The sequence below is a fragment of the Heloderma suspectum genome, chromosome Z (genome assembly GCF_057233095.1).
Source record: "Heloderma suspectum isolate Gila_16-S chromosome Z, 16-S_ref, whole genome shotgun sequence".
Taxonomy (NCBI): domain Eukaryota; kingdom Metazoa; phylum Chordata; class Lepidosauria; order Squamata; family Helodermatidae; genus Heloderma; species Heloderma suspectum.
In genome coordinates this window covers 15,978,348-16,000,745 of record NC_139476.1, presented here as the reverse complement: position 1 = coordinate 16,000,745, position 22,398 = coordinate 15,978,348, and the positions used below count along the sequence as shown (strand labels likewise).

Sequence of the window (22,398 nt, the reverse complement as noted above, 5' to 3'; positions counted from 1 at the left end):
ATTAGGGTGGTATCGTCTGCATATCGGAGGTTGTTGATAATTCTCCCGGCAATCTTAATTCCGACCTCTGATTCATCCAACCCGGCATTTCTCATGATGTACTCTGCATATAAGTTAAATAAGCAGGGTGACAATATGCAGCCTTGTCGTACTCCTTTCCCAATTTTGAACCAATCGGTTGTTCCATGTCTGGTTCTTACTGTTGCTTCTTGACCCTCGTACAGATTTCTCAGGAGACAGGTAAGGTGGTCTGGTACTCCCATCACTTTAAGAATTTGCCACAGTTTGTTGTGATCCACACAATCAAAGGCTTTAGCGTAGTCAATGAAGCAGAAATAGACATTTTTCTGGAATTCTCTTGCTTTCTCCATGATGCAGCGAATGTTGGCGATTTGATCTCTAGTTCCTCTGCCTCTTCTAAACCCAGCTTGTACTTCCGGTAGTTCTCGGTTCGCATACTGCTGAAGCCTAGCTTGTAGGATTTTGAGCATCACCTTGCTGGCATGTGAAATGAGCGCAATTGTGCGGTAGTTTGAACACTCTTTGGCGTTGCCCTTCTTTGGAATTGGAATGTAAACTGACCTTTTCCAGTCTTGTGGCCACTGTTGAGTGTTCCAGATTTGTTGGCATATTGAATGCAGCACTTTAACAGCATCATCTTTTAGGATTTTAAATAGCTCGGCTGGAATACTGTCATCTCCGCTAGCTTTGTTGTTACTAATGCTTCCTAAGGCCCACTTGACTTCACTCTCGAGGATGTCCGGCTCAAGTTCAGTGACCGCACTATCATGGCTATCAGGGACATTCAGATCTTTCCTGTATAGTTCTTCTGTGTATTCTTGCCACCTCTTCTTAATCTCATCTGCTTCTGTTAGGTCCCTGCCTTCTTTGTCCTTTATCATGCCCGTCTTTGCACAAAACGTTCCCTTGAGATCTCCAATTTTCTTGAAGAGATCTCTAGTCTTTCCCATTCCGTTGTTTTCCTCGATTTCTTTGCATTGTTCATTTAAGAAGGCCTTCTTGTCTCTCCTTGCTATTCTCTGGAACTCTGCATTCAGTTGGGTATATCTTCCCCTTTCTCCCTTGCTTTTCGCTTCCCTTCTTTCCTCAGCTACTTGTAAAGCCTCCTCAGACAGCCACTTGGCTTTCTTGCATTTCTTTTTCTTTGGGACGGATTTCGTTGCTGCCTCCTGAACAATGTTACGGACCTCCGTCCATAGTTCCTCAGGCACTCTGTCTATCAGGTCTAATCCCTGAAATCTATTCCTCACCTCCACTGTATATTCATCAGGGATATGATTTAGGTCATACCTGAACGGTTTAGTGGTTTTCCCGACGTTCTTCAATTTAAGCCGAAATTTTGCAAGAAGCAGCTCATGATCTGAGCCACAGTCAGCTCCAGGTCTTGTTTTTACTGACTGTATGGAGCTTCTCCATCTTTGGCTGCAAAGGACATAATCAATCTGATTTCGATATTGACCATCTGGTGACGTCCATGTGTAGAGTCGCCTCTTGTGCTGTTGGAAAAGAGTGTTTGCTATGATCAGCGTGTTCTCTTGGCAAAACTCTATTAGCTTTTGTCCTGCTTCATTTTGTACACCAAGGCCATGCCTGCCTGTTATCCCGGTGATTTCTTGACTTCCTACTTTAGCATTCCAATCCCCTATGATGAAGAGGACATCTTTTTTTGGTGTTAGTTCTAGAAGGTGTTGTAGGTCTTCATAGAACCGATCAACCTCAGCTTCTTCGGCCTCAGTGGTTGGGGAATAGACTTGAATTACTGTGATGTTGAATGGTTTGCCTTGGACTCGTACTGAGATCATTCTATCATTTTTAAGATTGTACCCCAGTACTGCTTTTCCCACCCTTTTGTTGACTATGAGCGCTACTCCATTTCTTCTAAGGGATTCTTGCCCACAATAGTAGATACGATGGTCACCTGAATTAAATTCGCCCATGCCTGTCCATTTTAGTTCGCTGATTCCCAAGATGTCGATGTTCAATCTTGCCATCTCATGTTTGACCACCTCCAGCTTACCTTGATTCATTGATCTGACATTCCAGGTTGCTAAACAATATTGTTCTTTACAGCATCGGACTTTCTTTTCACCGCCAGACACATCCACAGCTGAGTGTCCTTTCGGGTTTGGCCCAGCCGCTTCACTCTTTCTGGCGCTACTTGGAAATACCCTCTGCTCTTCCCCAGTAGCATATTGGACACCTTCCGACCTGAGGGGCTCATCTTCCGGCGTCATCTCTTTTAGCCTTGTCATACGTTCCATGGGGTTTTCTTGGCAAGAATACTGGAGTGGGTTGCCATTTCCTTCTCCAGTGGACCACATTTTGTCAGAACTCTCGGCCATGACCTGTCCGTCTTGGGTGGCCCTGCACGGCATAGCTTATGGCTTCACTGAGTTACGCAAGCCCCTTCGCCACAACAAGGCAGTGATCCATGAAGGGGGGGCATTTACTACTCCTACAAAAAAAGTCCTACAACAATCGCCATTCCTCAGCCAGTGTTGTAGGACTTTTTTCTGTCTAAACATGCGTAGGATTGCACCCTTAATGTTGTTCCTCTTCCCTCCTCATCCCTTCGTCCTTTTGTGTTGTGTACTTTTAGATTGTACCCCTGCAGGCAGGAACGATCTAAACATATTGAAACATGCATATGGTTGTGCCTTAATTCAGTTTATGAGTTGCCCCATAGCCGAAGATCTCAAGGAGACATACATCAGAAAAATAAATACAATTAAGTGATAAAAAAAATATACAACTTTTTTAAAAAACTGGCAAGAGCAATATTGATAATTTTAAAAGCAAGCAGCTAAAATATGGAAGAGGAGAGTGTTTAAAAGGCAGCTTTAAACATATCATTAAAAATAAAAGCAAAACAAAGCGCAGTTAATTTTATTTTTAAAGGGCTGGGAGAATAAACGGGTCTTTGTGTGATATTAAAAAATTAACAAGGTAGGCACCAGGCTGACCACTCTAGGGTGGGCAATCCACAATTGGGGGGCCACCACAGAAAATGCCTGCTCACGAGTAACCACCCACTGAACCTCATTATGTGGGGGAACGTGGAGCAGGGCCTCGGGTGATTAATTCAGGGCACAGGCAGGAACTGAGGCTGTTGCAAGCTTTGGAGTGTCACAGAAGCCACAACGAAGACTTCTGTGAAACACAAAAAGCTTGCAGAAGTTATCATCAATTGTACAGACATATAATGGGGCTACTACATCTCAGTATGCAAGCGTTTGCATTTCACAGACAAAAGACTTGCAGAAGATTCAAAACCTGGGAGCCGCTTTCAAGGACCTGTTCCCATTGGGTTTGGGTTTGTGGGTTTTTTTTGGCATATTTTAATCGGCTTGAAAAGTGAAAATTTCCAACGGAAAAAGATATTTACAGCAGCCTTCTCTGACCTGAAGCCCTCCAGTGTGATGTAGTGGTGAGAATGTTGGACTGGGAGTCGGGAGATCTGGGTTCGAGTCCCCACTCAGCCATGGAAGCTCACTGGGTGACTCTGGGCCAGTCACAGACTCTCAGCCCAACCCACCTCCCAGGGTTGTTGTTGTGAGGATAAAATGGAGGAGGATTATGTATGCTGCCTTGGGTCCCTTAAGGAGGAAAAAAGGCGGGATTCAAATGTAATAAATAATAATAAATAAAATGTCGCATATTGTATAAGCATATTTTATCCATAATAATTATTAATGACAGTGCATACTACAATAAAATATGCTAGCTTTTGTGCTTAACAGCACTCTTCATTCTGACTACAGGCATCTGCAAAACACAAATGCTGGAGTATTTTGATAATAAAAGGATCATGTTCATCCGAATAAATGGCAAATTATTTCAGACCCGCTGCAGTGCACGTTTAATTTTTAATTATTATATTTTAATGGTCATACTGCAGATATTCACCGTGCTTTGGAAGCTTGCTTAGCAATTTAAAAGGAGGACACAAATCTTTGTAAACAGATATGCTTAATATGAAAAGCAAACACTTTCCTGTTTCGCAGCACTCTTGGAAAAGACTACAGTCTCCTGCCAGACTCAAAAGCTTGCATATTCAGACGGGCATCCCTAAGGAAAAGCGTTTAGGTATCACGAATATTATTTATTCATATAGTTGCAGTCTGACACATCTGCAGAGCACCAGATTTGGGCAGCCTGCAAAATGCACAGTGTTTTAAAGAGCAACCCAAGTAAAAATAGGTAAACTCCCCCTGCATGGGGCGTACAAATCTAAATTTAGATGGGAGCGGGAGAAGGTGCAACTGCTTAAATTCTCCCTTCTGTGCCCCTTGATAGGCTGAGCTATCTCAGAAGCTACCAGCCAGAGGACACAGAACTCAACGAACAAATCCCCTGTCCTGGCGTTAAGTCAGCTTCCAAGTCAAATGAGAACAATGAGGACTAGAACCTTGATTGTCAGAGGAAGCGCCAAAGCTCCAAGACGGAGCAGCTAGGAGGACAGGAGTCCTCCAGGCTGGGGAAGGATGGGTGGGTTGAGGACTCACCTGGAAGATGGCGAGGCTGGGTTTGGTGGAGGGGCGCCGGGGCGTCATGGCTATGCTGTTCTCGTTGGATTCGCACTCGTGGATGGTGACAATTTTGAGGGCGGCAGAAGGGGGCAGGGGCAGGTGGCTGAGGCGGGCGTTTTTCAGGTGGTGGAAGTCTCCTTCAGTGAGAGTGTACCTTCCAGGGAAGAGCAGAAGACAATCGATGCATCAGCGGCGAAAAGAGCTTTGTGGGATGCCTGAGATCTGGTCCCTCCAGGGTCTCACACAGATGTCTTTCCTGTCCTCAGGTGGAGATGTTGGGAATCGAACCCAAGACCCTCTGCACCCAAAGCAGGTGCTCTACCCACTAGGCAACAGGCCCTCATCCCAGGAGGGGCACCACTGGCTTCTGCCCCCACTGGCTTTGCCCCCTTTCGGGCTGGTCACAGACCCCCAAGCATAGTTTCGGGGTCTCCCTGTCCTTACAAGAATTCAAAGCTCATGGCGGCGTCTTGTGGGCACGTACCCAGTTGCTCTGAGCACAGAAAGTTCCATCCCCAGCATGTCCGATTGATCAGGAGACGGGCAAAGCCTCTTCGTACTCCTTCCAGGCAGAGTAAACCCTACAGGTGTTTTGGACTACATCTCCCAGAATTCCCGACATTGGCCAAGCCAGCTGGGCTGGATGGGAGTCGATGCCCCCCCCCCCCAGTCTGGAGGGTGCCATGTTTCTGGAAGGCCAGATGATCATCCTGATCACCCTGAGGTAAATGGACCAATGGCCTGCCTTGATGTACGGCAGCTTCCTACGTTCTTATTTAAACCAGCCCTTTAAGGAGACACTCCTCATGGTTCTGGATACTTGATTTTGAGCTGAAAGACAGTAGCTCAGTAGTGGAGGCCCTGCTTTGCCTGCAGGAGGCCCCCAGTTCGATCCCCGTCATCTCCAGTTTGAAGGATCAGGGAGTGGGTAATGGGAATGACCCCTTTTTCCTCACAACAACCCAACGAGGTAGGTTAGGCGGAGAGAGCGACTGCCCCAACAATGTTGAGTGCAGCTTTGTCCAACCTGGCTTCCTCCAGGCATTTCAGCCTACAGCTCCCATCCTCCCTGGCCACTGGCCATGCTGGCTGTGGCTGATGGGAGTTGAAGTCCAAAACCTCTGGAGGGCAACTGTTGAATGCTATTTTAGATAGCTGTTGAATGCTATTTTAGAGCAAAATCTGCAGTCCTCCTGCTGCCTGGCTTAGATCAGCTTCTCCCAAATTGTGTCCCTTTGGATGTTTTGGAGTACAACTCTCATCATCCCCAGTTGGCATGGAAGGGCTGTGGCTCAGTGGTAGGGCTGGAAAAACTCCTGTCTGAATCCACAGCAATGAGGAGTCCCCAGAGAGCTTTTCCAAAACTGAATTCTTGAACCTGGCCAGAAGAAGTTCAACACCCCTGCTAACCGCCACACCACACCAGCCCATGCTTGAACCCAGGACCAACCTCCTGCCCTTCTCCTGGGTCTTCTTGCTCTGCTCAAAGAGGGCCGCCTCGTTGAAGGAGACCCGCCGCCCCGTGGCACTGCCCGAGGACAGGAATCGCTCGCTCTCTGCATCCCGGTAACTGGAGCTTGACATCCTGTCGGGGTCATCCACCTTGATGGTGATCTCTAGGGCAGGCAAACACATGGGGGGCAGGTTACAAGCCTGGGTTGGCTCTAAAATGAGTCCATCCCCACTTTTACAACTGGAGAAGGACTGTGGCTCAGTGGCAGAATTTGGCCTTCGGGGCAAAAGAGGTTCAACACCCCCAGAGCAAGTGATACTGGGCGAGTGGGACACATACTCCAACCTAGTCTAAAGCAGCTAGGAGCTTCCTAGGGTTTCTTTTCTGGCCCACAGTTTCTGACAAAGGACACATACTTGTTCCTTTACTGGTTTGGGCCCATACAGAACCGCAACTATTTGCCAAGTGCTAAGATGGCAGTCAAAAATCTGGGAGCCACTTTTAATGACCTGTTCCCATTGGGTTTGGGTTGGGGGGGGGGGTTGCACATTTTAATCAGCTTTAAAAATCAAATTTTCCTACCGAAAAAGAGATGTACAGCAGCCTTCTCTGACCTGAAGCCCTCCAGCGGTGTGGGACTACAACTCCCAGCATGCTGGCTGGGGCATGCTGGGAGTTGTAGTCCCACACTGCTGGAGGGCTTCAGGGTGGAGTAAGGAAATCGACAGCAGCAACAGCATAGCCAAGCAGGGAACTTTTCCAGAATTGTTGAAACCACTTCCATTGTGGTCCAAATGTGCACAAGACCTCCTTCCCTGACCAGCGTGAATAATCCGGGTTAATGTATTTAGAAGTGCAAACCCCGTCGCTTAATATTCCACTCTTTAATTCTTGGGCTTTGATTGGTTTTCCAGTGTTGCAGGTACGGATCCAGCGGCCAGAAGCACGTGATAAAGGAGTGTTTTCTCACACTTATCTACCAGCCCCTTAAAGTTCATTAATCAAAGAACAATTAGGGCCCTGTGTTTTTGGTTTTTTAAAGATATCTTGCATCCATCTGACAGAAGTCCAAAGGCTTCTCTAGGGCAACATCCGTTTCCCATGGTAGCAAACCATGGGAAACAGAAACAAAGCCCTATGAAGAGAGACTGAAAGAACTGGGCACGTTTAGCCTTGTCAATGGACCCAATTACCCAGGGAGGCGGTGGACTCTCCCACAGTGGAGGCCTTCAATATGAGGCTGGACAGCCACCTGTCAGGGATGCTGTGACTTGGATTCCTGCACTGAGCAGGGGGTTGGACTCGATGGTCTTGTAGGCCCCTTCCAACCTTACTGTTCTATGATTCTATGAAACCAGACTCTCCCAATGGGAAGCCCACAAGCAAGGAGATGAAAGCAAAAGTCATTTTCTGATGTTGCTCCCCACTTGCTGGAATTCAGAGATACCCTGTCTCTGAACATGGAGGTTCCACAGACCGGTCATTGTCCATGATTGTGTTTAATTTCCTTTTAAAGCCAACTTACATAGAATCATAGAATCACAGAACAGTAGATTTGGAAGGGGCCTGTAAGACACTGAGTCCAACCCCCTGCTCAGTGCAGGAATCCAGGTCAGAGCATCCCTGACAGATGGCTGTCCAGCCTCGCCTTGAACGCCTCCAATGTGGGAGAGCTCACCACCTCCCTAGGTAATTGGTTCCATTGTCGTATTGCTCTGACAGTCAGAAAGCTTTTCCTGAGGTTCAGCTGGAATCTGGCTTCCTGCAACTTCAGCCCATTCTTCCGTGTCCTGCACTCTGGGAGGATCGAGAAGAGATCCTGGCCTTCCTCTCTGGGGCAGCCTTTCACAGACTTGAAGAGCGCTATCCTGTCTCCCCTCAGTCCTCTGTTCTCAAGGCTAAGCATGCCCAGTTCTTTCAGTCTCTCCTCACAGGGCTCTGTTTCCAGTTCCCTGATCATCTTTGTTGCCCTCCTCTGAACCCCTTCCAGCTTGCCTGCATCCTTCTTAAAGTGCAGGGCTCAGAACTGGACACAGTACTCCAGATGAGGCCTAACCAGTGCTGAGTAGAGGGGAACTAGGACTTCCCGGGATTTGGAAGCTATTCATTCTCTCTCTCTCTCTCTCTCTCTCTCTCACACACACACACACACACACTCACTGTCTCTCACACAGCAACGTGGGATCTTCCAGCTGTTTTGGCCTTCAACTCCCACCATCCCTCACTATTGGCTATGCTAGCTAGGGCTGATGGGAGCTGTGGTCCTCCAGATATTTTGGCTACAAGTTGCCGACCCTTGCTTCAGGGTGAAAACCCCCCTAAGCAGGGCCAAAAATGCCACACACCAAAACAGCCCAGTGAGAGAGGGGGTATACAGTTGCAATCAAAATTATTCAACCCCCACTGCAAATCAAGTCGATTGTCAAAATTTACAGACTTTCAGCTGTTCGCAATGAACAAATCAAACAAAAGCAATTGAAATAGCTCAACACAATGAATGCTTCAAATGGTTTCCCCAAATTCAACTGAAAATGCAACTTATAATGACTTCTCCAATCTCAAAATTATTCAACCCCCTGAATAGAATCCTTCACAACAGCACAAATATGCAAAACAGGTGTTGTCTCAAGCACACCTGATGCAACTAATCAAGGGCTTCATTAGTTGCACCCGGTGTGCTTGAGCTAGAACACATGAAATACCTGAACTGGTGAGGGGTTTGTTGAGCATCACGGTTGACTGCATGTTAGAAATATGGCTATGTCAAAAGAATGGTCCAGAAAGTTAAGAGAAGAGATCATCGCCCTTCACAAACAAGGAACAGGATACAAAAAGATAGCGAAGGCACTGACTGTTCCTAGAGACACCAGCATAGTTCGCAAGTTCAAAGTGAAAGGAAGAGTGGTCACACTACCTGGACGGGGCAGAAAAAGGAAGCTATCAGCAACCGCAACCAGATTTCTGAGAAGGCAGGCTGAGAATAACCCTCGAGTGACTGCAAAAGACCTGCAGCAAGACTTGGTGGCAACAGTCACTGAGGTTTCAGTGAGCACAGTAAGGCGCGTACTAAATGCAGAAGGTTTCCATGCCAGAACTCCAAGACGTACACCACTACTGACCCAAAAGCACAAGAAATATCGGCTCCAATATGCTCAAAATCATATAAATAAGCCACAGAAGTTTTGGGATTCTGTTCTGTGGAGTGATGAAACAAAACTGGGACTTTTCGGCCTGATGGATCAGTGGTATGTCTGGAGGAAGAAGAATGAAGCATACGCTGAAAAGAACACGCTGCCTACAGTTGAGCATGGTGGTGGCTCGGTGATGCTCTGGGGCTGCTTTGCATCCTCTGGTACTGGAAATCTGCAGCGTGTGGAAGGCAAGATGGGTTCATTGAAGTATCAGGAAATCCTAGGAGAAAACGTCATGCCGTCTGCGAGGAAGCTGAAGCTTGGGTGTCAGTGGACCTTCCAACAGGACAAACCTCAAACTCCACCAAGGCTTGGTTGCAGAAGAAGTCCTGGAAGATTCTACAGTGGCCATCACAGTCACCTGACTTGAACCCCATAGAAAATCTCTGGTGGGATTTGAAGGAGGCGGTTGCAGCACGCAAAACAAGAATATGACTGAACTGGAGGCCATTGCTCATGAGGAATGGGCTAAGATTCCTCAAGAACGCCGCCAGAAGCTGGTGTCTGGCTATGCATCTCGTTTGCAGCAGGTCATAACAGCAAAAGGGTGCTCTACTAAGTACTAAAGATGCTTGCCATGAAGGGGTTGAATAATTTTGAGACTGGAGAAGTCATTATAAGTTGCATTTTCAGTTGAATTTGGGGAAACCACTTGAAGCATTCGTTGTGTTGAGCTATTTCAATTGCTTTTGTTTGATTTGTTCATTGCAAACAGCTGAAAGTCTGTAAATTTTGACAATAGACCTGATTTGCAATGGGGGTTGAATAATTTTGATTGCAACTGTAGCTCAGTGGTAGAGCCCCTGCTTTGCATGTGGAAGGACCCAGGTTCAACTCTTGGCTGGGCTAGGGAAGAATCCTGCCTGAATCCCTGGAGAGCTGCTGCTGCCAGTCAGTGCCAACAATACTGGACTAGATGAACCCAGGGTCTGAGTCCATAAGGCAGCTTCTGATGTTCCTGTGAGACCTACATGTTTCAATGGCACGTGCAACGCTGACCAACATTTTTTGGGGGGTGGAACAGACAGACAGGAGGAAGAAGGAATGGAATGGAGTATTTTAGAAGAGGGCATGGCCAGCCGGCTGCCAGGTTGAGCAGGCTACTGCAACATGTGGTCGCAGCTCCCATTCGCCTCTTTCTCCCAAAAAGCTGCAGCTACCCAAAACAGCCCCCACTTTCCCCCCATTGTAGGCATTGGCGTCGACTTTTTGTCTCGCGGGCCAGACAAGGAAGAGAGCTCCCATCTTTCCAGCGACTGTTGAGGGGTCCAAAATTTGCCCCCTCCCCAATCCGGTTGTACCAATGGGTACTTTGGGAGGAGGAACCAGCCATGCCGCATCACTGGGAGAGGTGGTGGGTGGGCAAGGCACAGCAGGATACAGCTGGGAAGAGGGGGGACCGTTTCCACGGTAACCCATCCCTAGCAACCGAGTCCTTACCACCAGGTTTATCTGAAAGAGATGGAGGGCTACTGTTCAAAGGGATCGGGGGTGGGGAGAACTCACCTTGCACTGGCTGGGAATCGTCCAGGTAGGTGGTGTTCGTTTTTTCTGGGTCATCATTGGCTCTGAAGACGGCAAGAGCAAAACAAACCCGGATGGGTATTGGGGAAGAGCGCAACAACCACGACGAAAGAACAAACCAACCCACCTTCTTCCAAATATCTCCAAAGCATGAGTCACAAGTCATGGCACAGGCCCAAGCCAAGCTTCCCCAGCCATGGCCTCGGAGGTGTTCGACTCTCCTGCCCTCACAACAACCCTGCAAGATGGGCTCAGCCGAGAGGTGGCGATTGGCTTGCATTTGCCCAGGGAACCTTGCAGCCAAATGGGGATTTGAACCCAGCTCTTCCAGGTACTAGTCTGACACTGCCGAATTGGGTTTTGGCTGTGGTCCGAGGCTGAGCTGGAGGGCTACCGGACAGGACCGGTGGATGTGCTTGAGGTGTGCAGGCACTGAAAACAAGGTTATGTGCCCGCTACAGTTAAAAAGACCCACTGGATAAACCAAGAGGGTTCAACTCCTTTCAGGCCAAGGGTCTAATTCAATATTTGCATATTTTAGCTTAAAGCTCTACCTGCCAGGAATTTAAGAGAGGCATTTCAACCACATAGAATGGGAGGAAAACACACACAAGTGCTGGGAAATGGCCAAGCGACTTCCCCCACTCCACCTTTCCCCAGGCGCCTCACATCTCATATCCGTGCATTCCTCCGTTACCTGGAGTGCCGACGATCCGTCTCGCAGCAGCGCCGGCAGACGATCAGGATGCCAAACAGAAGCACCAGGGTGCCCCCGATAAAGATGGAAAGAAGCACCAACAGCAGCACATACCCATCCTGGGTGTCGACCTCGCTAGGCACTGTCTGCACGGTGGAAGATGTGGTGGGGGGAGAAGAGGAGAAAGAGAAACAGACACCAAAATCAACTTTCAAAAAATAATTCCTGCCACAAAAACCAAGCCATTTGTCAGAACACCATGGGTGACCGTTTACCCTGAGCAGCTGGAATGCTTGCAAGCATTCTGTAACCTCACAAAAGGCTGGGAAGCGATAATTGGAAAGGACAGATCAGCTTTGTCTCTTGCTTGTAGTTGGTCACTGCAAGGACTTTTGGTCTGTCCCCATGGGACTCTCCTGATGTTCTTTCACACATGTGAGTTGTGTGGACCCATTTCCTATGTCTGCAGGGGTGGTTGATGCACCATTTTAATCTGACCAGAATTAAACCTCAAAACACTTTGATTCTTCAGTGGCATAATGCTTTGAACCTGGCTAGAAGGCAGGAGAAAAATTTCCCGAAACGTAGCAATGACAAATTCTGCACTCACCCCCCCCCCACCCCAATGCCAAAGCGAACAGAGGTCAGACTAAATACGAACAGACTTCCTCAGCTGGAGCAAATACAACCAAGATTTGCTTATTTTGGAGAACAGATTTCATTTTGGTTTATCCCCTATGCACTCCTCTCCACACCACACCCCCGTGAGATTTTATGGTCACACAACCACACATAAAATATGGTCATACAACCAGAGATATGTCGGTATACCATCGGAAGATGGGATTCCCAGGTCGGAAGATGGTCAAAATGCAACTGGGGAGGAACAGAGGATAAGTTCAACTAGCCCCAGATGTGATGATGCAGTAGCTCAAAGCCGAAAGGACGGCTAGCAGCCGATGGTGCTGGTGGTGAACGACAAATCCGATGTTCTAAAGATCAACACACCATCGGAACCTGGAATGTAAGATCTTTGAGCCAGTGCAAATTGGATGTGGTTATTGGGGAGATGTCAAGTTTAAATATAGTCATTTTGGGTGTCAGTGAACTGCAATGGACTGGAATGGGCCACTTCACATCAGATGACCACCAGATCCACTACTGCGGACAAGAGGACCACAGAAGAAATGGAGTAGCCTTCATAATTAATAATAAAGTGGCTAAAGCAGTGCTTGGATACAATCCAAAAAATGACAGAATGATCTCAGTTTGAATTCAGGGTAAGCCATTTAACATCACAGTGATCCAATTATACACCCCAACCACAGATGCTGAAGAAGCAGAAGTAGATCAGTTCTATGAGGATCTGCGGCACCTACTGGATAGTACGCCAAAAAGAGATGTTATTTTCATTACAGGAGACTGGAATGCTAAGGTGGGTAGTCAAACAACACCTGGAATTACAGGCAAGCATGATCTGGGAGAACAAAATGAAGCGGGACATAGGCTGATAGAATTTTGCCAAGACAACTTACTGTGCATGACAAACACTCTCTTCCAACAAGCTAAAAGACGACTTTATACATGGACTTCACCAGACGGTCGACACCGAAATCAGATTGACTACATCCTTTGTAGCCAAAGGTGGCGGACATCTATGCAGTTGGTAAAAACAAGACCTGGATCTGATTGAAGTTCAGATCACGAACTTCTTATTGCACAATTTAGAATCAGGCTAAAGAGAATAGGGAAGACCCACAGATCAGTTAGATATGAGCTCACAAATATTCCTCATGAATATGCAGTGGAGGTGAAGAATAGATTTAAGGGACTAGATTTAGTAGATATGGTCCCGGGAGAACTATGGACAGGAGTTCGCAACATTGTTCAGGAGGCGGCAACAAAAAATGCCCCAAAGAAAAAGAAAACCAAGAAGGCAAGATGGCTGTCTGCTGAGACACTGGAAGCAGCCCGAGAAAGAAGGAAAGAAAAAGGCAACAGTGATAGGGGGAGATATGCCCAATGAAATGCAAAATTCCAGAGGTTAGCCAGAAGAGAGAAGGAATTATTTTTAAACAAGCAATGCGCAGAAGTGGAAGAAGATAATAGAATAGGAAGGACAAGAGACCTCTTCCAGAAAATTAGAAACATTGGAGGTAAATTCCAGGAAAAAATGGGTAGGATCAAAAACAAAGATGGCAAGGACCTAACAGAAGCAGAAGAGATCAAGAAAAAGTGGCAAGAATATACAGAAGATCTGTATAGGAAGGATAATAATATCGGGGACAGATTTGACGGTGTGGTCAGTGAGCTAGAGCCAGACATCCTGAAGAGTGAGGTTGAATGGGCCTTAAGAAGCATTGCTAAGAACAAGGCAGCAGGAGATGACGGTATCCAAGCTGAACTGTTTAAAATCTTGCAAGATGATGCTGTCAAGGTGATGCATGCCATATCCCAGCAAATTTGGAAAACACAAGAATGGCCACCAGATTGGAAAAAATCAACTTATATCCCCATACCAAAAAAGGGAAGCACCAAAGAATGTTCAAACTATCGAACAGTGGCGCTTATTTCACATGCCAGTAAGGTAATGCTCAAGATCTTGCAAGGTAGACTCCAGCAATTCATGGAACGAGAATTACCAGATGTACAAGCTGGGTTTAGAAAAGGCAGAGGAACTAGAGACCAAATTGCCACTATCCGCTGGATAATGGAGAAAGCCAGGGAGTTTCAGAAAAACATCTATTTCTGTTTTATTGACTATTCTAAAGCCTTTGACTGTGTGGATCATCACAAATTGTGGCAAGTTCTTGGTGGTATGGGGATACCAAGTCATCTTGTCTGCCTCCTGAGGAATCTGTATAACGACCAAGTAGCAACGGTAAGAACAGACCACGGAACAACGGAGTGGTTTAAGATTGGGAAAGGAGTACGGCAGGGTTGTATACTCTCACCCTACCTATTTAACCTGTACGCAGAACACATCATGTGACATGCTGGGCTTGATGAAGCCAAGGCTGGAGTTAAAATCGCTGGAAGAAACATTAACAATCTCCGATATGCAGATGATACCACTTTGATGGCTGAAAGTGAGGAGGAGCTGAGGAACCTCATGACAAATGTGAAAGAAGAAAGTGCAAAAGCTGGGTTGCAGTTAAACCTCAAAAAAACCAAGATTATGGCAACCAGCTTGATTGATAACTGGCAAATAGAGGGAGAAAACGTGGAGGCAGTGACAGACTTTGTCTTTCTAAGCGCAAATATTACTGCAGACGCTGACTGCAGCTAGGAAATCAGAAGACGTTTACTTCTTGGGAAGACAGCAGTGACAAATCTTGATAAAATAGTTAAGAGCAGAGACATCACGCTGACAACAAAGGTCCACATAGTTAAAGCAATGGTATTCCCCGTAGTAACCTATGGCTGAGAGAGCAGGACCATAAGGAAGGCTGAGCGAAGGAAGATGGATGCTTTTGAACTGTGGTGCTGGAGGAAAATTCTGAGAGTGCCTTGGACTGCAAGAAGATCAAACCAGTCCATACTCCAGGAAATAAAGCCAGACTGCTCACTTGAGGGAATGATATTGAAGGCAAAACTGAAGTACTTTGGCCACATGATGAGAAGACAGGATACCCTGGAGAAGATGCTGATGCTAGCGAAAGTGGAAGGCAAAAGGAAGAGGGGCTGACCAAGGGCAAGATGGATGGATGATATCCTGGAGGTGACAGACTTGACCTTGGGGGAGCTGGGGGTGGCGACGGCCGACAGGAAGCTCTGGCGTGGGCTGGTCCATGAAGTCACGAAGAGTCGGAAGCGACTGACCGAATAAACAACAACAAACAGGGTATTTTTAGAAATACGATGTTTTAATGTGGAATTTTATTGTTTTAAACTGTTGTACTATTGTACATCGCCCAGAGTGGCTGGGTGACTGGCCAGATGGGCGATTAAGAAATTTAATAAATAAATAATAATAAAAAAGAATGATCTGCCCTCGAAGGCAGATGGCCTCATTGTGTCCCTGCTTGAGTCAACGGTCTGAGCTCAGTTGCAAAACTGGTAAGTGCAGAGCACTGCACTGTGCAAGAGATACAACAGGCACCCTCCTTGGTGAGCGGGGAATTCGGCTGCAGCCCTGCCATGGGAGGCATCAAATGATCCCTCCACCCGCAGAAACACATTCCTAGAGGAAAGAGACTGGGTAGAGGCAATGCCAGAACAGTGACTCACACAGAGATGCTGTGGGCAATATCTTCTGGGCACAATACTTTGGGCTCACCCAGGAGATTTATAGCTCAAAACCAGAAATGTGGTTTGAAGGAGAGGAAGGGATCCTTACTTGTTTGCTAGCTCCAGAACCTGGGTAGGGATGGGGTGGGATAAATGCGGACCTCTAACACCTCTGGAACACCATCTCTCACTCATTATTTAGCAAGCAAAAGAAAGTGGCAGGTTCAAGAACATAAGGAGAACCGTGCTGGATCAGGCCAAGGGTCTGTCTAGTCCAGCATTCTGTTCACACAGTGGCCAACCAGCTGCCCACAGGAAACCCACAAGCAGGACAGGAGTGCAACACACCCTCCCCACCCATGTCACCCAACATGTCTCCCTCTTCACTTTCTCCATACCATGCATACTTTTGGACACTTCTGTCTCCTCCACTTGACTTTCCTCTAAGCTAAACTGTCCCAGATGCTGTAACCTTCCCTCATAGGGGATTTGCTCCAGCATTTTGAGTATTTTACTTACTCTTTTCTGCACTTTTTCCAACTCTACAATCTCCTCCCTCTCTTTTCACAGGAACTTGCCTTTTTCACAGCGGCTGCACACTGGCATGAGATTTTCATTGAGCTGTCCGAGATCTCTTTCTTGGTTAGTCACCATGAGCATAGATCCCATCAGCATAATGTGAAGTTGGGAGTTTTTGGTCCCAACATGCATCACTTTACACTTGCTTACACTGAACAGTATTTGCCATTTGGATGCCTGTCCTCCCAGTTTGGAGAGATCCTTTTGGAGCTCTTCACAATCCCTTTTTGTTTTAACCACCCTAAATGATGTGGTGTCCTCAGCAAACCTGGCCATCTCACCGCTCACTCCTAATTCCAGATCATTTACAAACAAGCTGAAAAGCATCAGCCCCAAAAATCATTGAGAAAGGCAAACCATGTTAGGCATAATTATGAAAGGAATTGAGAATAAAACCGCCCATATCATACTGCCCCTATACAAATCTATGGTGTGGCCACACTTGGAAAACTGGATACAGTTCTGGTCACCACACCTAAAAAAGGATATTGTAGAGCTGGAAAAAGTGCAGAAAAGGCCAACTAAAATGATCAAAGGGCTGGAGCAACTCCCATACAAGGGAAGGTTACATGTCAAAGACTGTTTAGCTGAGAGAAAAGGCAATTAAGGAGAGACATGATAGGGATGTATAAAATTATGCCTGATGTGGAAAAAGTGGAGAGGGAGAGATATTTCTCCCTTTCTCATCATACTAGAACCCAATGGGGTCATCTCTTGAAGCGAGAAGGATCTTGTAATTGTTGTAGATCACAAGCTGAATGTGAGCCCACAATGTGATGTGGCTGCAAAAAAGGCACATGCTATTTGGGGCTGCATTAATGGAAGTATAGTGTCCAAATCCACACTTTAAGAAGGATGCAGACAAACTGGAGAGGGTTCAGAGGAGGGCAACAAAGATGATCAGGGGACTGGAAACAAAGCCCTATGAAGAGAGACTCAAAGAACTGGGCATGTTTAGCCTGGAGAAGAGAAGACTGAGGGGAGATATGATAGCGCTCTTCAAGTCCTTGAAAGGTTGTCACAGAGAAGGCCAGGATATCTTCTTGGTCATCCCAGAGTGCAGGACACGGAATAATGGGCTCAAGTTACAGGAAGCCAGATTCTGGCTGAACATCAGGAAAAACTTCCTGACTGTTAGAGCTACGACAATGGAACCAATTCCCTAGGGAGGCGGTGGGCTCTCCCACACCGGAGGAATTCAAAATGAGGCTGGACCTGATAGGGATGCTTTGACTTGGATTCCTACATTGAGCAGGGGGTTGTACTGGATGGTCTTACAGGCCCCTTCCAACCCTACTATTCTATGATTCTGTGAGATTCAGGACAGATCAAAGGAAGAACTTCTTCACACAGTGCAGAGTTCAACTATGGAACTCACTTCCACAAGATGTAGTGATTCCACCAACCTGGATAGATTTAAAAGACAGATCCATGGAGGAGAAGGCTATCAATGGCTACTAGTCCTCATGGCTCTGTGCTACCTCCAGTACCAGAGGCAGTGTGTCTTTGTACACCAGTGGCTGGGGAACATGGGTGGGAGGGTGCTGTTGTGCTCATGCCCTGCTTGTGGGTTTCCCGTGGGCAGCTGGTTGGCCACTGTGTGAACAGAATGCTGGACTAGATGAACCTTGGTCCAATCCAGCAGATCTCTTCTTAGGTTCTGAATCATGTGGCAAGAAGGCCCATGACAGAACCGACACCCAACAGCCAAACACAAAGCAGGATGTTTATGCATGCGGGAGTCATAAGGTGTTCACTTAGATCAGCTTCCTCAACCTGGGTCCTGTCAGATGCTTAGGACTACAACTCCCATCAGCACCAGTCAGTGGTCAGAGATCATGGGAGGTGAAGTCCCCCCACCCACCCTGCCACCTGATCAGGAGGGGCCCAGGTTGTGGGGAAACCTGGTTTAGATGCAGAATTCTGAGTTGTCCCAACTAAACCCCAAAACTTGGCTGCCTGTTCTAGGGTGTAAAAAACGAGCAATTCTCTGGAGCAGGGTTACCAGCAATGGCTCCCTTTCTGCCTCGCTGCCCCTTGAGCTGAAATGTCCTGGCAGTTTTTAGCCTCCAGTGTCTCAGCCTTCAGTGTCTCAGTGTGACAAATTTTAGACTTGTAAGCTCTGTGGGGCAGAGACCCACCCATACATACTTTGAAGGGGGTTCATGTACATTGTGGGTGCTATATAAACGATTAAGCTAATAAATACGACCATATAACCTCGTCCCCCAACACAGACTGTCTAATGAGAAGCCCAAGAGCCAGGAATTCAACCAATGAGGCTTTTTGCAGAACAGGAATGCCAACCCTGGAACCTTTTGGATTTCTACCCCTCCAGGCTACAAAGCCCAGCTCTAGGCTGCATGCTGGAGAAGCTTCAGAAGCTAGCAGGAGTGGGCGGAAGCTGAGTCACAGAATTCCAGCCATCAGTGGCCAGCAGAAAAGTCTTTGACCCGCCCTGCAAGCCAAGCATCATTTATTTAGGGCTCAGCAATCAACTAGTCCTCAGCACAGGAGGTTTTAGACTTATTTTGTATCAACATGCAGAGAACATGCCCCCCTCCCATCATAACACTCCAGCCCAGACTTCCCCAACCTGTGTTGGACTACAACTCCCATAATCCCCCAGCCGGCTATGGGCACAGGTTGAGGAAGGCTGTTTTAGTTATTGATGCACGCCTCCTTATGATTTTTACTCCACCTCTCCAAAGCTTGACCCAAAGAAGAAAAGCAGAGTGGGGAGAGAAAGAGGAGGAAGGAGGGGTTTGGGGAAGGGGGGCTCCCATCAAATAGCACCCCATTCCCCCAAACTTGCAGGCCCCCCCTTCTGCCTCCACACCTCGCACACTCACCGTCACACCTTCGGTTGTTGTATTCTCCCATGAACTCAATTCATCGCTCATTGTCCGTTGCCAAGGCAGAATGTCCTTCTAGAAGCCAGGCACACTAATAAATAATAATAAGAATATACATAAAAATTGGATTGAAAAAATAAGACTGTGGGGGGGGGGAATAAAGAGTTAAAAAACTATATACATATATAAAATCCAGCAGAAAAGGCGATGTGGAGGGAGGTGTCCCAGTAGCCTTTTCCTTCACTCTTTTTTCCTCCTTCTTCTGTTTGCCTCTCTCCAGCTTTCCTATCTCCAGTTCTCCATCTTCCTTCGAGCTCACATGTTCGGCCAAGAAAATAAATAAATAAATAAAAGGGATTATGGCCGGTTTTGCTCACAGCATCCTTGGCTCCGAGCCTGGACCGGTGCTTCTCGCTTCCTCGCTGGGTTTCCTTCTGTGTTGGCTGAAGATCTGACTGGGAAGGAGAAGAAGAAAGGTGGCCAGTTGGTGTTTGGGGGTCTTTTTTAGAGAAGGATGGAGGACAAGGTAAGAAAAGGAACGGAAGAGCTTGGGCAGGGATGGTGGCTGGGCATTCTCGCTTTATTCCTCCCTCTTGCTCAATTTCTCTCCTCTTTCCCCTTCCTGCTGCTTTGCTCCCGATGTCAGACACAGCTTAGCTACTTGCCAAAGCCAGGGGAGAAGGGATGGGACCAGGCCCCTGGCAACCCCCACAAAAGGCTCAGAGATGGCTTCCCTCTTTGCCAGCCCTCGGAAAAATGTGAAAGCTTTTCCCCTGCTCCCATGGGTTCGCCTGCTGCCGCCCACCCCACCAGCAAAGGACTGGAAACTCAACCAGCACCATCAGCCTCATTTAAAATAAAAATCACACATGCACACCCCCCGAAACCACCCACCCGCATGCCAGCTAAGAAGCCTACATGTCGGGGTGACTCACAACAACCCACCAGGAGAGGAAGATGAGCGGGGGGTGGGGTGGGGGTGGGGAGACGGGTGGATGTTGCCGCAGAGCTGCCGTGAAAGAACATCTGGGGTTCGTGGCCTCAGCTGTGTGGGAGCTGCTCCAACAGGGATGGAACAGGTCTCCCTGGGGGTTGTGCAAAGTCCGCACAAGGTGCTATACATATTTGGGGGCAAGGGGGTTATTTTGAGCTCCCTCCCTCCCGCTACTGTGCAACCAGCTGGTACAGTGTACCCAGCCTCCCCCCCCCATGTGTGGGACTGCAACTCCTCTTGAGTTTCCATTTTGCAGAAAGCTCAGTGCACTGTCTCTGGCTGTGGGACAGCCAAAGGCCTCCCCTGGGGGAAACTGAAAAAATGGGATGACAAAAAAGTTCCTGGCCCCAAGTGTCCAGTCATCAGAGGGAGATAAGCAGTTTGGTTAAAAAGAAATGCCCCCTGCCCCAAACACGCACCTGCAGGCTGATGTGGGACAGTCCACTATCACCTCAGCAGAATGAGGCAAGGCCTGCATTTATTTATTTATTCATTCATTCATTCATTCATTCATTTTATTTCTATACTGCCCCATAGCTGAAACTCTCTGGGCGGTTCACAAAAAATAAAATCCTCAAGGTACAGCATAAAACAATCTAAAATATGAAAGCTTAGAACTGCAACAGGTAGTACACGTAGGGACAGGTGTATGTGGAGGGGCAGTCAAGGACCATACCACTTTCTGCTGCTGGCATAGACCAGGTCTGCTTGGGAGAGACAAGCCCCAGAGACAGCCAACTCAACGTGCCCATTTGCGTCATCCCCTTGAGAGGCAAGGATTTCTCATTCTTTATTTTTAAATCAGACACCTGACTGCCAACATGCCCAATCTCTTGGGGTGACAAAGCATGAGCAGCAGAACGTGCCCCGTCCAAATCTGAAGGAGAGAGGGAAGGAAAAGCACTCTGCGTGCGCCTCGAGACACCCTGGCTCAAAAGGGCTTCTTTGCTACGAAGCCTGGACATTTCAAAACAGATCTGTTCAAGGCGCTTTGGAATAAATGGAAGCCCCCCTCCCCTTCAAGTCCCCTCCACTGGATGTGCAGAAAGAGGGGAGGGGAATGGCAAGCAGCCTGCTCTCCCCCCATATCCCACCTTCCCAATCATAATGCAAAATTTCATCTCCATGGAGACGTGCAAGCAAGAACTGGAGAGGTGGTTGTTTTCACTGCAAGGAAGCAGGATTATAACACCTCAACTCCCAGGGAGCCCTCTGGCTCTCGTGTGTGTGTGTGGGGGGGGGGGGAGGGATCATCAGAATCTAGGAGGCAGAGATCAAAAGCTTCAGAGCCCAGATCTATGTAGCCCAGCACTCTGTCTCTGGCTGTGGGACAGCTAGATACCCCTAGGGGAAATGTACAAGCTGGTGAAATGACAGAAAGATCCCCAGGCCAAGTGTGCTCTCAGCATCTGGGCATCAGAAGATGCAGAATGCTTCCAAACTGGCAGGTTCCCTACTTTTAAAGCTTTTCTTATGACACAGCAGACCCCTCTCCATGAATCTATTTGCATTAAACATAAGAGGGCCCATCTGAGTCTATGATCCTCATTCCAGATGAAGGGTCTCTGGGAAGCCCGCAAAGCAAGACATGAAAGTTTTGCCCCTCTGCCTTGCCGCCAGCATTCCAGTGGTAGAGTGCCCCTCTACAAGAAGGCTCCATTTAGCTCAACAGCTGTGGGGCAACCTCTCCCCTGGAACACCATCCAAGTTAGTGGCCAGATGGAAGTCAGCTAAGGAGTTAACATTTGTGTCTTGCCATCCAAGGATCCAAACAGGACAGATAGTAAAACACAACAAGAGAGATATATAGATAAGACAAATACACAGTTGGATGCAGAGAAGGAAGGAAGGAGGAGGATGAAGGAAGGGAAAGCTTGCTTTAAAATTGCATGCAACCCCCCTCCTTTTCTCTCCATTGCAAAAGATCTGCAGACCACATCTGCATTTCATGGTAGCCCCCTTCACATTATACACACCATAAGGTTAAAATAATTTTGAATTCTTTATTATTTTAAAAGAGAAAAGGAAAGCACTAGGGTTTTGGCTGCTATAGACTGCCTATCTGGTTTCAGCATTTGCAAGATCTCAGGAGAGGAAAGGAGACTGTGGGGCATAGAGGGAGGAAGAGAGACAATAATTTCCACTTCTGGGGAGCAGGATTTGACCACACGGTATCCAGAAAGACACCAAAGCTGGAAGCCAGAGATGCACAAACCTCCTAACTGCATCACATCCAGCACTTTGGATCCCCGTGGCGTTTCCTGCCTTCGCCCTCCCTGTTCTGACAGTGCAATTCTTCAGGCATGTCTACTCAAGACGTCAGTC

General features: G+C 47.5%; 1 protein-coding gene across 1 annotated transcript in view; it reads right to left on the bottom strand.

The window, feature by feature from the left end:
- Positions 1-19,170, bottom strand: part of CBARP (CACN subunit beta associated regulatory protein) — a 31,808-nt gene extending 12,638 nt beyond the window's left edge. Inside the window, exons 1-5 of the mRNA XM_084826019.1 lie at positions 19,077-19,170; positions 11,416-11,561; positions 10,701-10,762; positions 6,001-6,166; positions 4,527-4,704 (exon numbers count right to left, since the gene is read on the bottom strand). Of these exons, the coding sequence (XP_084682145.1) occupies positions 4,527-4,704; positions 6,001-6,166; positions 10,701-10,762; positions 11,416-11,561; positions 19,077-19,127 (603 nt within the window). The 5' untranslated portion in view covers positions 19,128-19,170. The remainder of the gene's footprint in view (positions 1-4,526; positions 4,705-6,000; positions 6,167-10,700; positions 10,763-11,415; positions 11,562-19,076) is intronic.
- Between the last annotated feature and the right edge of the window lie 3,228 nt (positions 19,171-22,398).